The sequence below is a fragment of the Carassius carassius genome, chromosome 4, assembly GCF_963082965.1.
Source record: "Carassius carassius chromosome 4, fCarCar2.1, whole genome shotgun sequence".
NCBI lineage: Eukaryota > Metazoa > Chordata > Actinopteri > Cypriniformes > Cyprinidae > Carassius > Carassius carassius.
The window spans coordinates 29,512,713-29,527,804 of record NC_081758.1 but is presented as its reverse complement, the minus strand read 5'-3'; the positions used below and the strand labels follow the sequence as shown (position 1 = coordinate 29,527,804).

Sequence of the window (15,092 nt, the reverse complement as noted above, 5' to 3'; positions counted from 1 at the left end):
GTCTACAGGACCTATAGGACAGATCCTACAGACTACAAGGGGATTGAGTCCAAGTCAAGATTGAGTTCACATGACATGACCAAGACTCTGAAAGTATACTCTTCGACTCAGACATGAGAACCAAGACCAAGACCTTGTCATGGAGTCTGGAGCATGTGAACTGGTGCTGCACGATTAATCGCATGGAATTGCCATGCATATCTCGTCAGTAAAGCCAGTTCTGTGATAAGCAGTAAATGAACCATCACCTACTTTTAAATGGAGCGGCACTTAATATACAGAGTCGTAGTTCGCTGACAAGCTACGCAATATCACATTCATAACCGCATGCGATTCATCTGCTATTATGACGCGGTGTTGCGTAGCTTGTCAGCGGGGGATCTGTCTAACCCTGAACACAGCGGAGAGATACAAACAGCGAAAAGTCCCAGTGTTACTGGACTACATGTCAGTGCTCTTGCAACAGTGTTAGTTTAAGCAGATTTGAGGACTGGAACTAACCACTGTATGAATAAAAAGAAGGTCTTTATGGATACCAGATTTCAAAGATTAGTTATGAGCATGCTTTACTCATCCTACAAACATTTGTGAACAATGATTTAGGTCATGAACTTTAACCATGCATTCTATACTCTAAGTGTAGGACATTAACAGGGATTTGTCAGGTCTAATGACCTCATATCTATTGCTACGTGTGAACAAATGACAGAATTCTCCTGTCTTTTTCCTATCGTGTCTCTTCTGGGTAAAGTCATCTTATACCTTATTTCTTATCCAGTTAGTTAGCATGAAGAGAACATGAATCAATACAGTTATTGCTGTAAAGAAAAGTAAGGAAAAAGATTCAGCTGGGGAAAAGTAACACATCTACACTTCTCATTTCTCCACATCGCTTTATTCTGGGCACACCTCTAGCAGGCAGGCCGAGTTCCTTGCAGGGATGAGTGAACTACAGAAATCTGTAGACAGGTGATGGGAAAGAGAACACTCTCTGAGGCTGGAAGAGAGCTGAGAGACTGATTTTCAGAAACTATTTACTGCTAAAGCACTAACTAGGCCTTGTAGTGTAAAACAGTAATGAGGTCAGACTGTTGCTTTTGTGGACAAGCATGACGAAGTGGTGCAAACTCCCTGGTTTTACTGTATGACAGGACCTCAAGGTGTTATCTTCATTTCCCTTTTCTATTTATTTGACTTTCAGCTATGTTAATAATAATAGATAGCAGAGAAATCACAAAAAACTTTGGGGGAAAGAGGGGAACAGGATGTTCAAACTTGCATGAGCACTACAGCTCAATGAGTCAGAGCATGTGTACTAATCATTATGCCACAGCTCCTATATTTCCCCTTTTCTATTAAATATTAACATAGCAAAAAATAAAGACTGAAATGTTCTCAGCGTGCTATAATGCAGTATTATGCTTCTGTAAACAGTGTTAGGAGTTTTGCTAACTTTAAGCTAATCACTCTGGCTTAGCTAATTTTCTCTGGCTAAAAAAAATATATACATATCTTCATCAAACTATTGGTATTTAACAAAAATGGCTTACAACAGCTTTAAAGTACAAAGAGTGAAATGTGATGGATGATTTGTTTTTACAGCTGGCCAGAGGTTAAAAATGAAATCACAGGTTAATGTCAACATATATTTATGAATGTTTTCAAGATTCTGAAAAGTCCAATATTGTCCACATTCTCAGACACTATGAGGTATGTCCAGGATGAGCATTTGTCTTTTACAATACAATACTTTTGTAATACAGATGATCAAAATACATCCATTCATGTACTGATGCAGTAGTCATGCCCTATGCAGTACCAGTACCATTACCTCAAGTAGTGATGTGCAGGGGAGCAGACAAAACTCCTAAAACACATATAGCACACATTGAAACACAAAGATATAAACGGACACGCTAAGAGCCCCTACAGTGACAGAAAACAGGTTAGAGGACAAACATTTGAAAAGAAAATAAGTAAGAAATACATATGTCTAAAAGACAGACAGTGGAAAACGAATAGTGGAAAAATGAAAGAATGTACAAAACAGTGGAGAGAGATAAGATGATGGCAGACTCTATATTTCACTGCACATTCTGAAATTTAGACCCTAAACCCTTCAGTACTGCTCAAACTGAAGCATTACAGGAACAGTTCACAAAAACATTATAATTCTGTCATCATTCACCCACCCTCATGTAGCTCCAGAGCCATATGAATTTTCTTCTGTGGAACACAAATGTTTAATGTCCTAGTCACTCTTTTCAATATAGTTAAAATCAATAAGAACTATAGTTAACAAGGCCCAAAATGAACCATAAAAGTAAATGAAAAGGATTCCGTGTTTTGTGCACTATATTCTGAAATCTTCTGAAGCCATACAACAGCTTTATGTGTAATACAAATAGGCTTTTAATTGTTATTGACCCATTAGAGTTCATCAGAAAAGTTGTTATGTCCCATTTGTGAATGATTCATTCAGACCAGTTTCGTGAACTAAAACAATCAATTTATTGAAAAGATTTGACTCAAAGAATGATTCATTCACAGATTGTACTGATCTGATTCTCAAAACTAACAATGATTTTGGAGTTAACAGTTCCAGAGAAACATATTGTGTTGAGTGGGGCAGGGCCGAGAGCCGTGGGAATGGAGCGAGGCCGGTGGAGTGATTGGGAAATGAGCGACACCTGCTCCACTCACCAGTCTCACGTCCCACGGAGGAAATCGGAAGGATACAAAAGGGGAGCGACGACAATGAAGGACGAGAGAGGACCAGGCCTGGACTTTATTTTCTGTTTGGTTTTTGTTTGTGTGCAACAGTCGTCCGCGAGGAGCTGTTGCGCTGTTTTGTGTTTGTTTTGTAATTAAAGTTTGATTTGATTGTCCGCTGGTTCCCGCCTCCTCCTTCCTGTGATCATCGAGTTTTTAAATTGCTACACGTATCATTAACTAATCATAACAATTTATAAAACAATGAAATACACTAAAATTTTTCTCTGCTTCTCATTATTGCATGACTTCACATAACCCCTATTACAATGCATTTTTGTCTGGTAACAGCCCTAGTCCTCATTCACTTTTATTTATGTGAAAATGAGAAGACATTCTTCAAAAATTAATTTTCTTTGTTCCATTAAAGAAGGTCAGTCTTACTGGTTTGGAATTATATGATGGTCAGTAAATGATAAAATACTTTTTATTTTGGGGTAAACTGTTCCTTTAGTTTACATCACCAAAAACAAATAAAAAAGAAGCTTGAAGACGAATATCTTTAAAACCTTTAACTTCTCAAAAGATTGACAACGAGCCGAGTTCTTTGTTTCTAAATCTATCTATTGTATTTGATTATGAGTATAGAGTATATACTGGATTCCTGAGTTCACCAGCCTGTATGTGTGAGAGAGAATATACGTGTGTGTGTGTGTGTGTGTGTGTGTGTGTGAGTGTGAGTGTGTGTGTGTCAACACTCTCGCAGTGGGCTTGTCTGACAGGAGTGCTCACTCATTACACACTAACAGTAGCAGAAGCTCTAGTAGTGATGCTTACTGGAAAACAGAAAGCCGATTCTCAGAACATGGCTCAATGCCAGCGGCAGCCAATGAGCCCAGCGAACAGTTAGTCTTAAGAGTCTTAAGAAACTTGCCTGACCCGCTAACTAAAGAAACACAACAAACATAGGGCCCTATTTTAACTATCTAAACGCAAAGTGTAAAACGTACGGCACAGGTGCACTCAGGGTTTGTCCTAATCCACTTTTGCTATTTTAATGATGGAAAAATGGTTGGTGCGCATCGTCTAAACGGGTTGTCCCTATTCTCTTAATGCGTAATAGGTGTTTTCTGGGCGTAACGTGCAATAAACCAATCAGAGTCTCATCTTCCATTCCCTTTAAGAGCCAGTTGCACTCGTGCCATGATGGATTTGCTATTTATGCGGCAGGATTTGGCAAGGATGTGTGTGTGTGTATATATATTATATATATTATATATATTACATATATATATATATATATATATATATATATATATATATATATATATATATATATATATATATATATATATATATATATATATAATTAGCCTATTAAATATCTATAAAAATCTTATGCTTTGCAATCCTTTAATTTTTTATATTTGGCATGTTTGTGTGCTGCTGTGCGTCCCTGTGTTTAATAAGCAGCATGTATGCGCGTTGTGGACCCTCCTATACTCACACACTCTTTAAATAACAAAGAAAAAACATTGCGCCTATGGCGCAGTCTATTTTCAGCTCCTTAAAACAGCAATGCGCCAGCTATGCGCCTGAACACACCTCTTTTTTAGACCAGCATGCCCATGGGTGCAAAAATGAGTGCAAATGCATTTGCTAATTAAACAACGTGGCGCTGGATGGGATAATGCGAAGGGGCGCCGGACTGCAACTAGCAAACACACTTGTGCTGCGCCTTGCGTCGCATTGTGCCGGCTGTATTATAGGGCCCTTAGAGTTAGAAAAAAAATTAAGTATAAAACTCACTGAAACAGGCGCATTAGCTAGTCTACCTCAAGTCTACACTTACACTTTTTTCAGCAACACCTTATAATAGCTTTCATTAATAAACGAGAGGCAAGATCAACGATATATGTAGCTCATGAACATTTTAATATTAATATAAGCATATGAGTGTGTATTTTAATTTAAATATTAATTGCTTGACTAATTACATTATCAAGCATTATCACCATAACAATTTGAATGATAATTTTATTTGAAGAATGTTTTCAGAACATTTCCGTTTATCATTATTTCTAATTAATCTGAAACAATAACTTTGTATATTTTTTAATCCAAAAACTCTGATTTGTTAACTAATGAATTGTAAAAAAAATTATGTTGTTACAGAACCATTAAAGAATATTACAAAAGCCATTATAAATGTAACCCTTCACTGATTTGACTATTTATGGTTTTCCTCTCATGACCCATGTATAATATTTTCATCTGTTAAACTGCAAGATTCACTGTGAAGGACTCAAGTCAGCAAGACTAGTTTGGCTGTCTGGCATCATGCAAGAGCAGTGTGATGGGACAGAGGAGGAGACAAGATTTAAACAGAGAGTAAATAAACTCACGGTGAATGAGAGCTGGAGTTGGAGGAGCTGCATGAAAGAGCACCAGGATTAGGCCTTATAAAACTGCATATGCCAAAAACAAAAACTATGAGACTGGAAAGAAATAGTTTGGTTGGGGCGGAGTCAGTGGCAGGGACTGTAGCTGTCAATCACTCTGACACTAACTCCACCCAACTCAATGGGGAGTACATATCAACAATAGTGTGACTTTAAAACAGAATTTTAAACAAAACAAGTGAGAAGGCATCACAGTTTTAGGAAATACATTTAAATTCCAGGTGCATTAAAATGGATTAATTAACTGAATCAAATGAAATTATATTACACTAAATTAGTCATTATAATATTCTATTAAAATGCTCCTATTATGTAATTTCCAATATTGCCTTTCATGCAGTGTATAATGTAGCTGTATATGAATGTAAACATTCTGCAAAGCTGTTAAGTTGAAAGTGCACAATAAATAAAGTTATTGTCTGCCAAAATAAAAAATCAACTCTCTACAGCCTAAAGTTTTTAGTAAATCAAGTCCCACTTCTGTGATGGCAACACATGACTGGGTAACACATTTGCATAATGTCGCGCCTATGTTCTCTTCAATTCTCTTGATGAATGCTTCTTAAATCTCATGCTTGCTGTTGAAAGATGGATCAGTATCTTGTTTATTTGGACCAGCTGCTACACTGAATCACAACCTGGAAATATGTTAAATAACAGATGTTTATATTTTCTATAGAGCATTCAAAATGCAGAACTATTGAAATGACAAGTCACAGCAGACGAGGCCATCTGATCAATCAGAGCAGAGCAGGCTCACTGAAAGGATGGGTTTACATGCATGTAATCCTATTGTAGAAGACTCCCAAAACAATATTAGGAACCGTAAAAATGGAATAATAGGGACACTTTAAATAATTCAATAAAGGACTTTTGAAACACTGGAAAAAAAAATGTCTTTCATAGTGAAAAATTACAAATAAATCAATAGAAATTCAACATACTCAATATAAACATTAGAAAAATCATTCAGAATTTCTACAAGATTCTGACGGGGAAAACATACAAAAGAAATCATATCCAGGGCCATAACAACATTGAAAATTCATTATTCATAATTCATAATTCATAATTCAATTCATAATTCATAACTGCATTTAATTCAATGGATTGCCACAATAACTGTCTTTAGCTACAGTTAAACAACCAATTTGATTTTCATTTGATTCATAATTCATTCGCTACATATATTTTCCACTGTACATTAATTGGTGTCTATCAACTAATCTTATCAAACATAGATTGATTTTTCAGGTGGCCTCAGCAGGGAAGAATAAAAAAATCTGTAGATTTCTACACAGCCTGGCTAAATCATTTTAGAGTAAAGACAACCAATTATGGGTGCAGGACCAACTGCAAAAAGAACATAAGAATCCATACAGAGACATACTGAGGACCAAATAAAAGTGACAACAGTAAAATAAGAAAAAAACAACACCCAGAAATGTGCTTACATAGACGACAGAAATATGATTTTTGGGACACATAAAAAAGCAATGAGAGGACATGATGGGGTGATGAACAGGTGTATCGGAGTGGTAGTTAATGGGGAGGACTTCAGGTTTAATGCCCCCTGACTTACGCTGTGATGGAAATGTTAGCGGCCGATATGGGGCTGACCTCCTTTACCTCCTTGGCTTTCTGCAGAGCCAGTTTCTTACTTATGGCCTCCTCCTGCTCCTCCTCATCCTGAGAGAGGAGTAAGACAAAGAAACAGGGAATGACAGACAAGTATAAATTTACATCCAATGGCAAGCACCGCAAGCATCAACAAATCAAGATGCTGTCCCAGAAGCCTTACAGCCCTATACTGTTGGTACCATCTTCATATTAGGCTGTAAATCCCACAACAGACTGAAAGCTTCATTACCTTGAGTTATTGACCAGGGCAAACATAAGTCAGATCAAAAGAGCCTATCCAGACAGTCTCATGAAACTTATAAATCTGTCAGAGCATGGCGATAGGATCACACATTCGGTATACACTAATGTGAGAATCAAGTGTTGTGTGTGCAGGAACTGTACAGATGTGTGACAGTGACTAGTATTGGCCATGTATGTACATATTTTTGCCAAACGTCCTTATCATGCCCAACCAACCTTGGTGAGTTCCTGTGCATTGGCAAGATTATCAACAGCGATGGCCAAAAAGACATTAAGGAGAGTGTCTGATCAAATGTGCTTTAAGGAATTTGGGTGAAAGTGGTCAACTAATAAAACTGTCAAACAAGTCATTTTTTATGCAGTCTTTTAACACACACTAAAATTTTGGGTCAGTAAGATTTGTTGTAATTAAATTGCTAACATTTATAATGTTATAAAATATTTCAAATAAATGCTGCTCTGTTCTTCTTTTGAGCACCAAATCATTATTAGCATGATTTCTTATCGATCATGAGAAACTGCAGACTGGAACAATGGCTGCTGAAAATTCAGCTTTGCCATCACTTGAATAAATTACATTTTAAAATATATTCAAATGTATTTAAATAGAGAAATAAGCATACAAATATTATTAAATATTTAGTAGTTTCCATTCTTTGTGTGGTAGAATTTAATTATCAGTGAAGCCAAGGTAGTATGAAATATCATCTATGAGTCAAAGAGTTATTTGTACAAAAATAAATGCTGAAGAAAAGCAGGTCAGCAGCAAAAACAACTTTATACCTATAATTGCATAACGTGTGGGAGAAGTTTTTTTTATTATTATTTATTTACTTGTTTAAGTGTTAGCATTTTCTGCACATTCTGAAATATAGATATGTTTTTTGCAGCATTATTGAAGAACACTGTTGCAAAAACCTCTATCTGTCTGTTGTCTTTGGTTTATACACACAGTATGCAGCGCTTTATATTTTATGATGAGTGTCATTACTGGAACCAACATTAGCACATATTATTTTGTTTCCTTTACATGAAAAATTAGGCCATTAAAAAGCATGACTGTAACGACAGTCCTATGTCATATATAAAGGATACAGTTTCCAAATAATGTGAGCACAATGAAGTACACGGAGCAGAACATTCCCCGGTGCACTCCTCCCTGGGATTCAATTCCATGATACATCACAGCATTCCAGTCCTCTCCTGTCAGAATCTTATCAGATAAAATACATTATGGAAATATTACTAATATCAAATGAGAGCATTCAGACACCTTTCACCAGATGGTTAATACCTGAAACACTGTCAGGATAGCAGCTGGGAATGTGTCAAAGTTGGTCGTCGGGGTCTCATCTTCAAAATTAAACCTAGAAGAGAGATGATGAGCTGTGAATCATTTTCTTAGATGAAACTCATGTGTACTCTTAAGAGCCAGCTTTGCTCTAATTGCAAAATGTTTCTTTTTTTTCCAGTTTGTTTGCTCACAAACAGCAAAAAACAGTTCTGATATGTTCCAATAATGTTTCTTTTAATCTGCATATAAAAGCTGAGCTGAGTCCTCCTCTCTGCATCTCCAGAACTAATAACAAAACATAATAAATATGCTTTCTTATTTCACCATTCTCTTCCTTATAGCCTAGACTCTCGGAGCCTCTGTAGGGGCCTCACTACAAGACAATGTGAAGAAATGCTTAAAAAGAGAGAAGAAACATTCCATAATTCTGGAAAATAAAACTGATTCCCTCTTTGCCCAATCACTGTTACTCAATTTTTTGGAAAAAAATAAATAGCACAAAAAATATATAATGAGAGCTGATTATAAATAAGTGAAATGTTGCTATATGTTGAAATACAAAATTGTCATGATTTTATATAACTTTGGTAAACATGTTTGTACAACTTTAATAGGGATGATAAAAATTAGACCTGCTAGAAGCCCCAACAATGAAATCTCATTGGTTCAAAACCCATAACAATCATCAATTGTGTTTTGATCAGCTGTGATTGTTTCATCGTGCAGCAATTTCACATAAAGTGAGGACAAACAAATGACTAATTACATAGGGTTCCACATGGATAGCAAACAGCATTTTATGTGTAATTTATTTCATTTATTAAAAATATGTGTTAAACCAAGATTCTGAGTGAGAATTTGATCTGGTCCGACTTTTTTCAGTAGCTCTGCTCTCTGATGTGCTTGACAACCAAACATATGAACCTGCCTCCCTCATCCAACCCAGAAAATGACTGCATGGATCAGACAGTCAGTTTATCATGTCCATCTACCGTCTTAAATATTAATGTGCTATGGAGCTGAAATCCAGTACCAGGGAAGCACAAAAGCAATTTCTCATTTCACTAAGCACAGATCTGGAAAGACTTTGCTGCCATCAGGAGGGCATAGTCTCTCCTCCAATAACATTTCAATAACATTTTCTCATTTCGCACCAACTATTTGTTTATCTGGCACTCTTCTTATTACAGTAGATCACATGACAGTATGTTTGTGCATCTAAGCTGATATATACCTCATGGGAAGCGTGTGTAGAGGCAATTCCTCTGTTGCAGCGTATGATTAATAATTCATAGAACAGAGAAATGAAAACTTGCGCCGTCTGGATGAGCTCAGTCATGTTTACATGTGGCTGAGGGGTAAATGAAACAACAGGGCTTGAAAGAGTCATGGCTGCTTATGCAGAGAGGAACGTAAACGATACAGGGGTTTTTTTTCCACGTCAAGAGATGATTTATGCATTTTCAGTCAAAAGTACATTGCACAAGCAGCTCTTAAATTAAAGGGTCTACATAAGTGGTTCTCAACTGGTGAGTCAAATCCAAAAGTGGGTTGCAGACCTGTTCCGACTGCAGACAGCAGGGAAAACAAACATTATACAATTCAACTAACCATATTATTGTGCATAGTTAGGGCAACATATATATTCTTCCTATATCTTTTGCATTTATTAAACAAATATATATCAGCCATTGTTCGTGCTGTCCAGAATTTATTTGCACAGTAAACTATTGGCTGATCAGAGCATGAAATCAATTAGAATTAGAAACAAAACTCTCAAACGTATAAAACGAACCAGTTATCTGACCTCTAATCATCAAATATACTTTATAGCAAACAATGGCATGAACATGGACTAGATGATGCATGACTGTAACCCTCAGCCTGATACTTACTGTCCTCCGAAGAGCTGCATTCCTAGCAGAGCAAACACTACGATGAAGAGAAACAGCAGGAACAGGAGACTGATGATGGACTTCATTGAGTTGAGCAGAGACACCACCAGATTCCGTAACGAGTTCCAATACCTGCCAAAGCATTTCAGGATAAATTAGTTTAGGGAAAGAAATATACCTTGATTTGTGGTATGATATATACTAACATAAACACAAACTGTTGAACTACTGATAATTAATACATGCCTCAAGTGTCAACACAACCATGGCATGAATTGGAGCACTTGTTACACCTCGGGTCTATAAAATATGCTCTTTTCAGTCATAATTCAATGGTCAAGAATCAATTATTCTACTTGAACCACTAATAACAAAAATCCAATTACTTGCCCATTGTCTTTTGAAACTTAATTTGGAACAGTCAACAAATCAGAATCAAGCATTAAACTGTCATGGTATAAATATGATCATTTAGGACAATAATCTACAGAGCACCATAGATGAACAGGCAGTTTTGATCTCTTACTTGGTAACCTTGAATATCCTCAGCAAACGTAGTGCTCGCAACACACTAATGCCAAAAGAGGCTCCTGGTTTTACTGCTGCCCAGATCACCTCAAAAATACTACCCACAATCACCTAAACACACCAAAGAGAGAACACAAAACACACAAGCCACAATTCATTTTTGAAAACAAAATTCATTTCCAGGATAAAAGGAATAGTTTCAAAAATTATAATTCTAATCATATGATTTGTCTAAATGTCTTGCAGCTGCTGTCTTTGAGGAGGGTCAGTAGGACAACACGCATTCCTCTGTTTCTTATAAGGCAGAACCTCTGCCATTAACTGAAAAAGTAACATGTAATGATGTTGGTCCGATATCATTCGTATATGATAGCACGTTACTCACCCCAAAGTCAAAGCAGTTAAATGAGGAGTGAAAGTAGGTCCTGGGCCCAAGGCCATACATCTTCAGACTCATCTCTATTAGAAACAGACCAAGGAATACAAACTCCGCCAAATCTGGTTACACAAAAAAGCATTTATCAATGAACTTTATCAGTTACATCACCTATTATTTTTTAAGTCCTGTCAAGTCATGCCAGTAGTGAAACATGTAATAACCTAGTGACAAAATTATCCTCATACTCTGTCGCTTCTGTATTAGGATTCTACATAACATAACAGTTAATAGAGCTCCAGTATAATCATCAAGGCCACCATGGTGGTCTAAAGGTGCCAAGTCAGAGTGGTGTGGCCTCATAGGTAAAACTGGGCAGGTAACCGAAAAAGGTCATCACATTTTGCTCTTGAGGAAGAAAACTTAAATCTTTTGGGGAAGCTGTCCTTGCAATGTGGTGTATTTGGCCTCCTATAAAAGCATCAGCTAAATGGCAATTAGTGATTAGAAGCAGCAGGCATGCACGAAGAGCTGGGGCAATGCTCCTTTCTCATTTTTTTGCACCAAACCGCCACAAGTAACTCTAGACTGTGTGGACTAAAAGATATGGGAGTTACTTTCTTTACATTAACATAGTTGAGGCATGAATTGAACTTCAGAACGGACTGTTAATTATTTGTAATTAACTTTATTAACTGATTAGTGTATAATGAAATTTAATTAAATACATTTTTAATCTAAAGACTCTTCTTTTTAACTCAAGAAACATTATCAGTCACTAAAACTAAACTCAAACTGAAATTCAGACGCTAAAAACTAAAGCTTGACTTGGAGTCAAATCATAAGATAAGTTGTACAAATAATAATGCATATACAAGGAGCATAGTATATAAAATGTAAAGTAGTTTTTGAGGGTTTGTATATTACTCCCAGTGTACCTAAGCCATGTTCAAATATAGTTCCCATAACCCTGTGATCCTCCAGAGAGCTGTAGTGATGTTTTAAAGATGCGGTTCACTTACACAGTGCATATGTGAGCCAGTCGGGCTGGTCATAGTGAACTATAGCCACACACAGTGTGTTCAGTCCCACTATACACAGAACAGTCCAGTAGAAGCTCTGGGCCTTCACCATACGGCGGATGAAGAAGCGAAACCTCTTCTCTTTCCTGCGAAGGTATGATGAGCTTTCGTTCTTGCTGCTCTTGCTTGTACGGGTGAACGGAGAGCCCTTGGGAGCTGCGGAGAGAGAGACTGTTTCAGACGTTTACAACAGCTCACAGATGATGGAGGGGAGAAGGATTCAACATACATTCTGATTTGTTCATGTCTTCTATATCCATCTTTCCACTATCTCTCTCTCAATCTCCTTCTATTTTGGTTATGATTCTCTGTTTATGTTACATGTAAAAAAATAAACATCCCCAAAGCCATCACAGATGTAAAGTTTATAACACATTTTTCAGTCTGCTTTTTTATTTTCTATGCTGATTTTGGGAGGAAATCTACCATGAGGTCAAAGGTCACAGGCGTTAGGCCTGGATCTTACCGACTGATGTGATGTCAGTGAAATGGTCTTCTCCTTCCTCTGCACTGATGAGGTCATTTTTGCTCTTCTTGGCTCTTTTCAATACTAAACATGTTAAATAGCGAATAGTAATTTAACAGTAGTAGCAATAACAAATTCATTAAGAGTATGGTATAAAACTTTTTTTTATTAATTATTATTATTAGTAGTAAGTAAGACTCAATTTCTTTTGCTCTAACAATGAACAAATATAATACTTTATTTCTCAATGGTTACCTGGGTTGTTGCATTTCCTCTTGTACCAGGCACCATCATCCTTCACCTCTGCATTTTTATCTTCTTCAGCAAGTATTACTTCCTCTGAAATAAAGATATTTCACTACTTACACTATGTATGTCTTGCATCTGAAGCCATGAATTTTATTTTGAATTAAATATCTAAATGTATACATGACAGGCTGAAATTGTTTTGCTCTTTTGAGGTTGTTTGCCGGGGTAATGCCACAGTATGGTTGCTAAGCTATTCTAAATGGTTGTTCTATGTGGTTGCTACGGTGTTCTGGGTAGTTGTACAGGTGGAGAGACACACAAAAGCAACCACTATAAAGCTTATGTAATCTGATACCACACACAGTAATCAGTGCTGTCACTGAAGATCTGATAAACATCCAGCAGGAGGCAGGGACAGCAGTGCACACTGTACCACCCAACACATTAACGTTTTAAACAATGCGGTCAATATATGATTGACTATAACAGCTGTAGCAAGATACAGGAAGAAGTCAAAGCACCTGTAAGTAATTCCATCACGATTTTATGGTGTTAATACATCAAAGCCGGGCCACCATAGAAAAGTTTGGGAAATCACTTCTCTAAGTCAAATAAAACCCCATGGAAGAGCCTCGGTGGGCTTCTGGGGAACAAAACGGAGGATACCTACATGCTGTGACAGAGCTAATTAACCCCTGTGCTGATGGAGGATCAGTAGTTTTACAAGAAACTGTGCCATATTAAGAGAAACTACAGTATTAAATAGGTCAATTTATAAAGGATCGACAACATCAACATTTAAACCAAAACATTCCTTTAGGAAAACAATTTGATCCTTTATTTATTTTTATTTTTTAAATTTCTTCTTGTTATGATGATTTGTTGTAACATGCTAAGGTTTCACATTTCCTATGTGGATCTACATGGAAAATCAAGGGATTTCTGGCTTTGTCCATTTGGGTATTTCCATTTAAAAATAGCCATTAATTGTAAAATGGCTATTGGAAGTGTGCCACTGAGAATTATTACATTACATCCTTACAAAATATAATGTACATGAGGATGAATATCACATTTACATCCGGATGATTTTTAATCTACATTAAACTGTAAATTTCCAAATTCCCAAACCCTAAATTTAGGTTTAATCATCTGGTTTCAATCAGATTTACTGAATGGAAACTATTTGTGTGCGTGTGATGTGGAAAATCATCAAGGTTGACAGTTCAAACTATGGGTGGGAAATTTGTTCCATTATTTTATATTGCACTAATAAGAAGAAATATTTCTTGAACATCAAATCAACATTAGAATGATTTCTGAATGATCATGTGACACTGAAGACTGGAGTAATGGCCGCTGAAAATTTAGCCTTGCTATCACAGGAATACATTAAAAATACATTAAAATTGAAAAGAGTTATTTTAAATTGCAATATTGCTGTCTTAACAGTATTTTTGATCTAATAAATGCAGCCTTGGTGAGCATAAGAGACTTTTTTCAAAAAAAAAAAAAAAAAAAACCTAACCATCAAGACACTTTTGAAACGTAGTGTACATTTATAGCACATATGTTCCCTTTCATAGGTCACTTCGATGCTGCGGTGACATCACCACGTATGGGAACACCTTCGGTGTGACGAATGTCTGAAGCCCTATACCATCCCGCCAATCTTATTGGCCAAATAGCGCGTGGCACCGCCCAGCATGCGTAAGCATATATATACCTGGTGCCGTGCGCCATTTACCTCAGATTTCATTCCTTCAGTACGAAGCGAATCTTCTGTGCCCTATTATCTCGCGTTCTCAGCGATCTTCTACGAGCAGTATACTCCTCTCCGCGGACGCGATGAGTCAACGAAAGGTAGGAGCCGTATGATGGGTTATCACGAGGAGGCACTTATGAGAGGTTCGTTGCAGCCTCTCTACAGGTTCTCTCCTTGATAGCCTATGGCTACAGAAAAATATGCATACACTTCCCCTGTGCACTAACGCCAATAGGAAGTATCCGCGCTCTGGAGTGTATTTCTTAAGTCGCCTCGCGTCTAACCCCCACCGTTTCGCTTCTGCGGTCGCCGAGGCCCTGCACGAGGTGTTGGTTAGGGGTGATATGTGCGGCTTGACTATGAATACAGTGATGCACTG

The 15,092-nt window shown here is 37.0% G+C and overlaps 1 protein-coding gene across 1 annotated transcript in view; it reads right to left on the bottom strand.

Moving 5' to 3' along the window:
• Positions 1-15,092, bottom strand: part of LOC132139723 (probable voltage-dependent N-type calcium channel subunit alpha-1B) — a 105,458-nt gene that overhangs the window by 32,359 nt on the left and 58,007 nt on the right. Inside the window, exons 9-19 of the mRNA XM_059548301.1 lie at positions 12,955-13,038; positions 12,700-12,783; positions 12,174-12,389; positions 11,161-11,273; positions 10,774-10,886; positions 10,248-10,379; positions 8,353-8,425; positions 8,154-8,271; positions 7,275-7,342; positions 6,757-6,863; positions 1,832-1,867 (exon numbers count right to left, since the gene is read on the bottom strand). Of these exons, the coding sequence (XP_059404284.1) occupies positions 1,832-1,867; positions 6,757-6,863; positions 7,275-7,342; positions 8,154-8,271; positions 8,353-8,425; positions 10,248-10,379; positions 10,774-10,886; positions 11,161-11,273; positions 12,174-12,389; positions 12,700-12,783; positions 12,955-13,038 (1,144 nt within the window). The remainder of the gene's footprint in view (positions 1-1,831; positions 1,868-6,756; positions 6,864-7,274; positions 7,343-8,153; positions 8,272-8,352; positions 8,426-10,247; positions 10,380-10,773; positions 10,887-11,160; positions 11,274-12,173; positions 12,390-12,699; positions 12,784-12,954; positions 13,039-15,092) is intronic.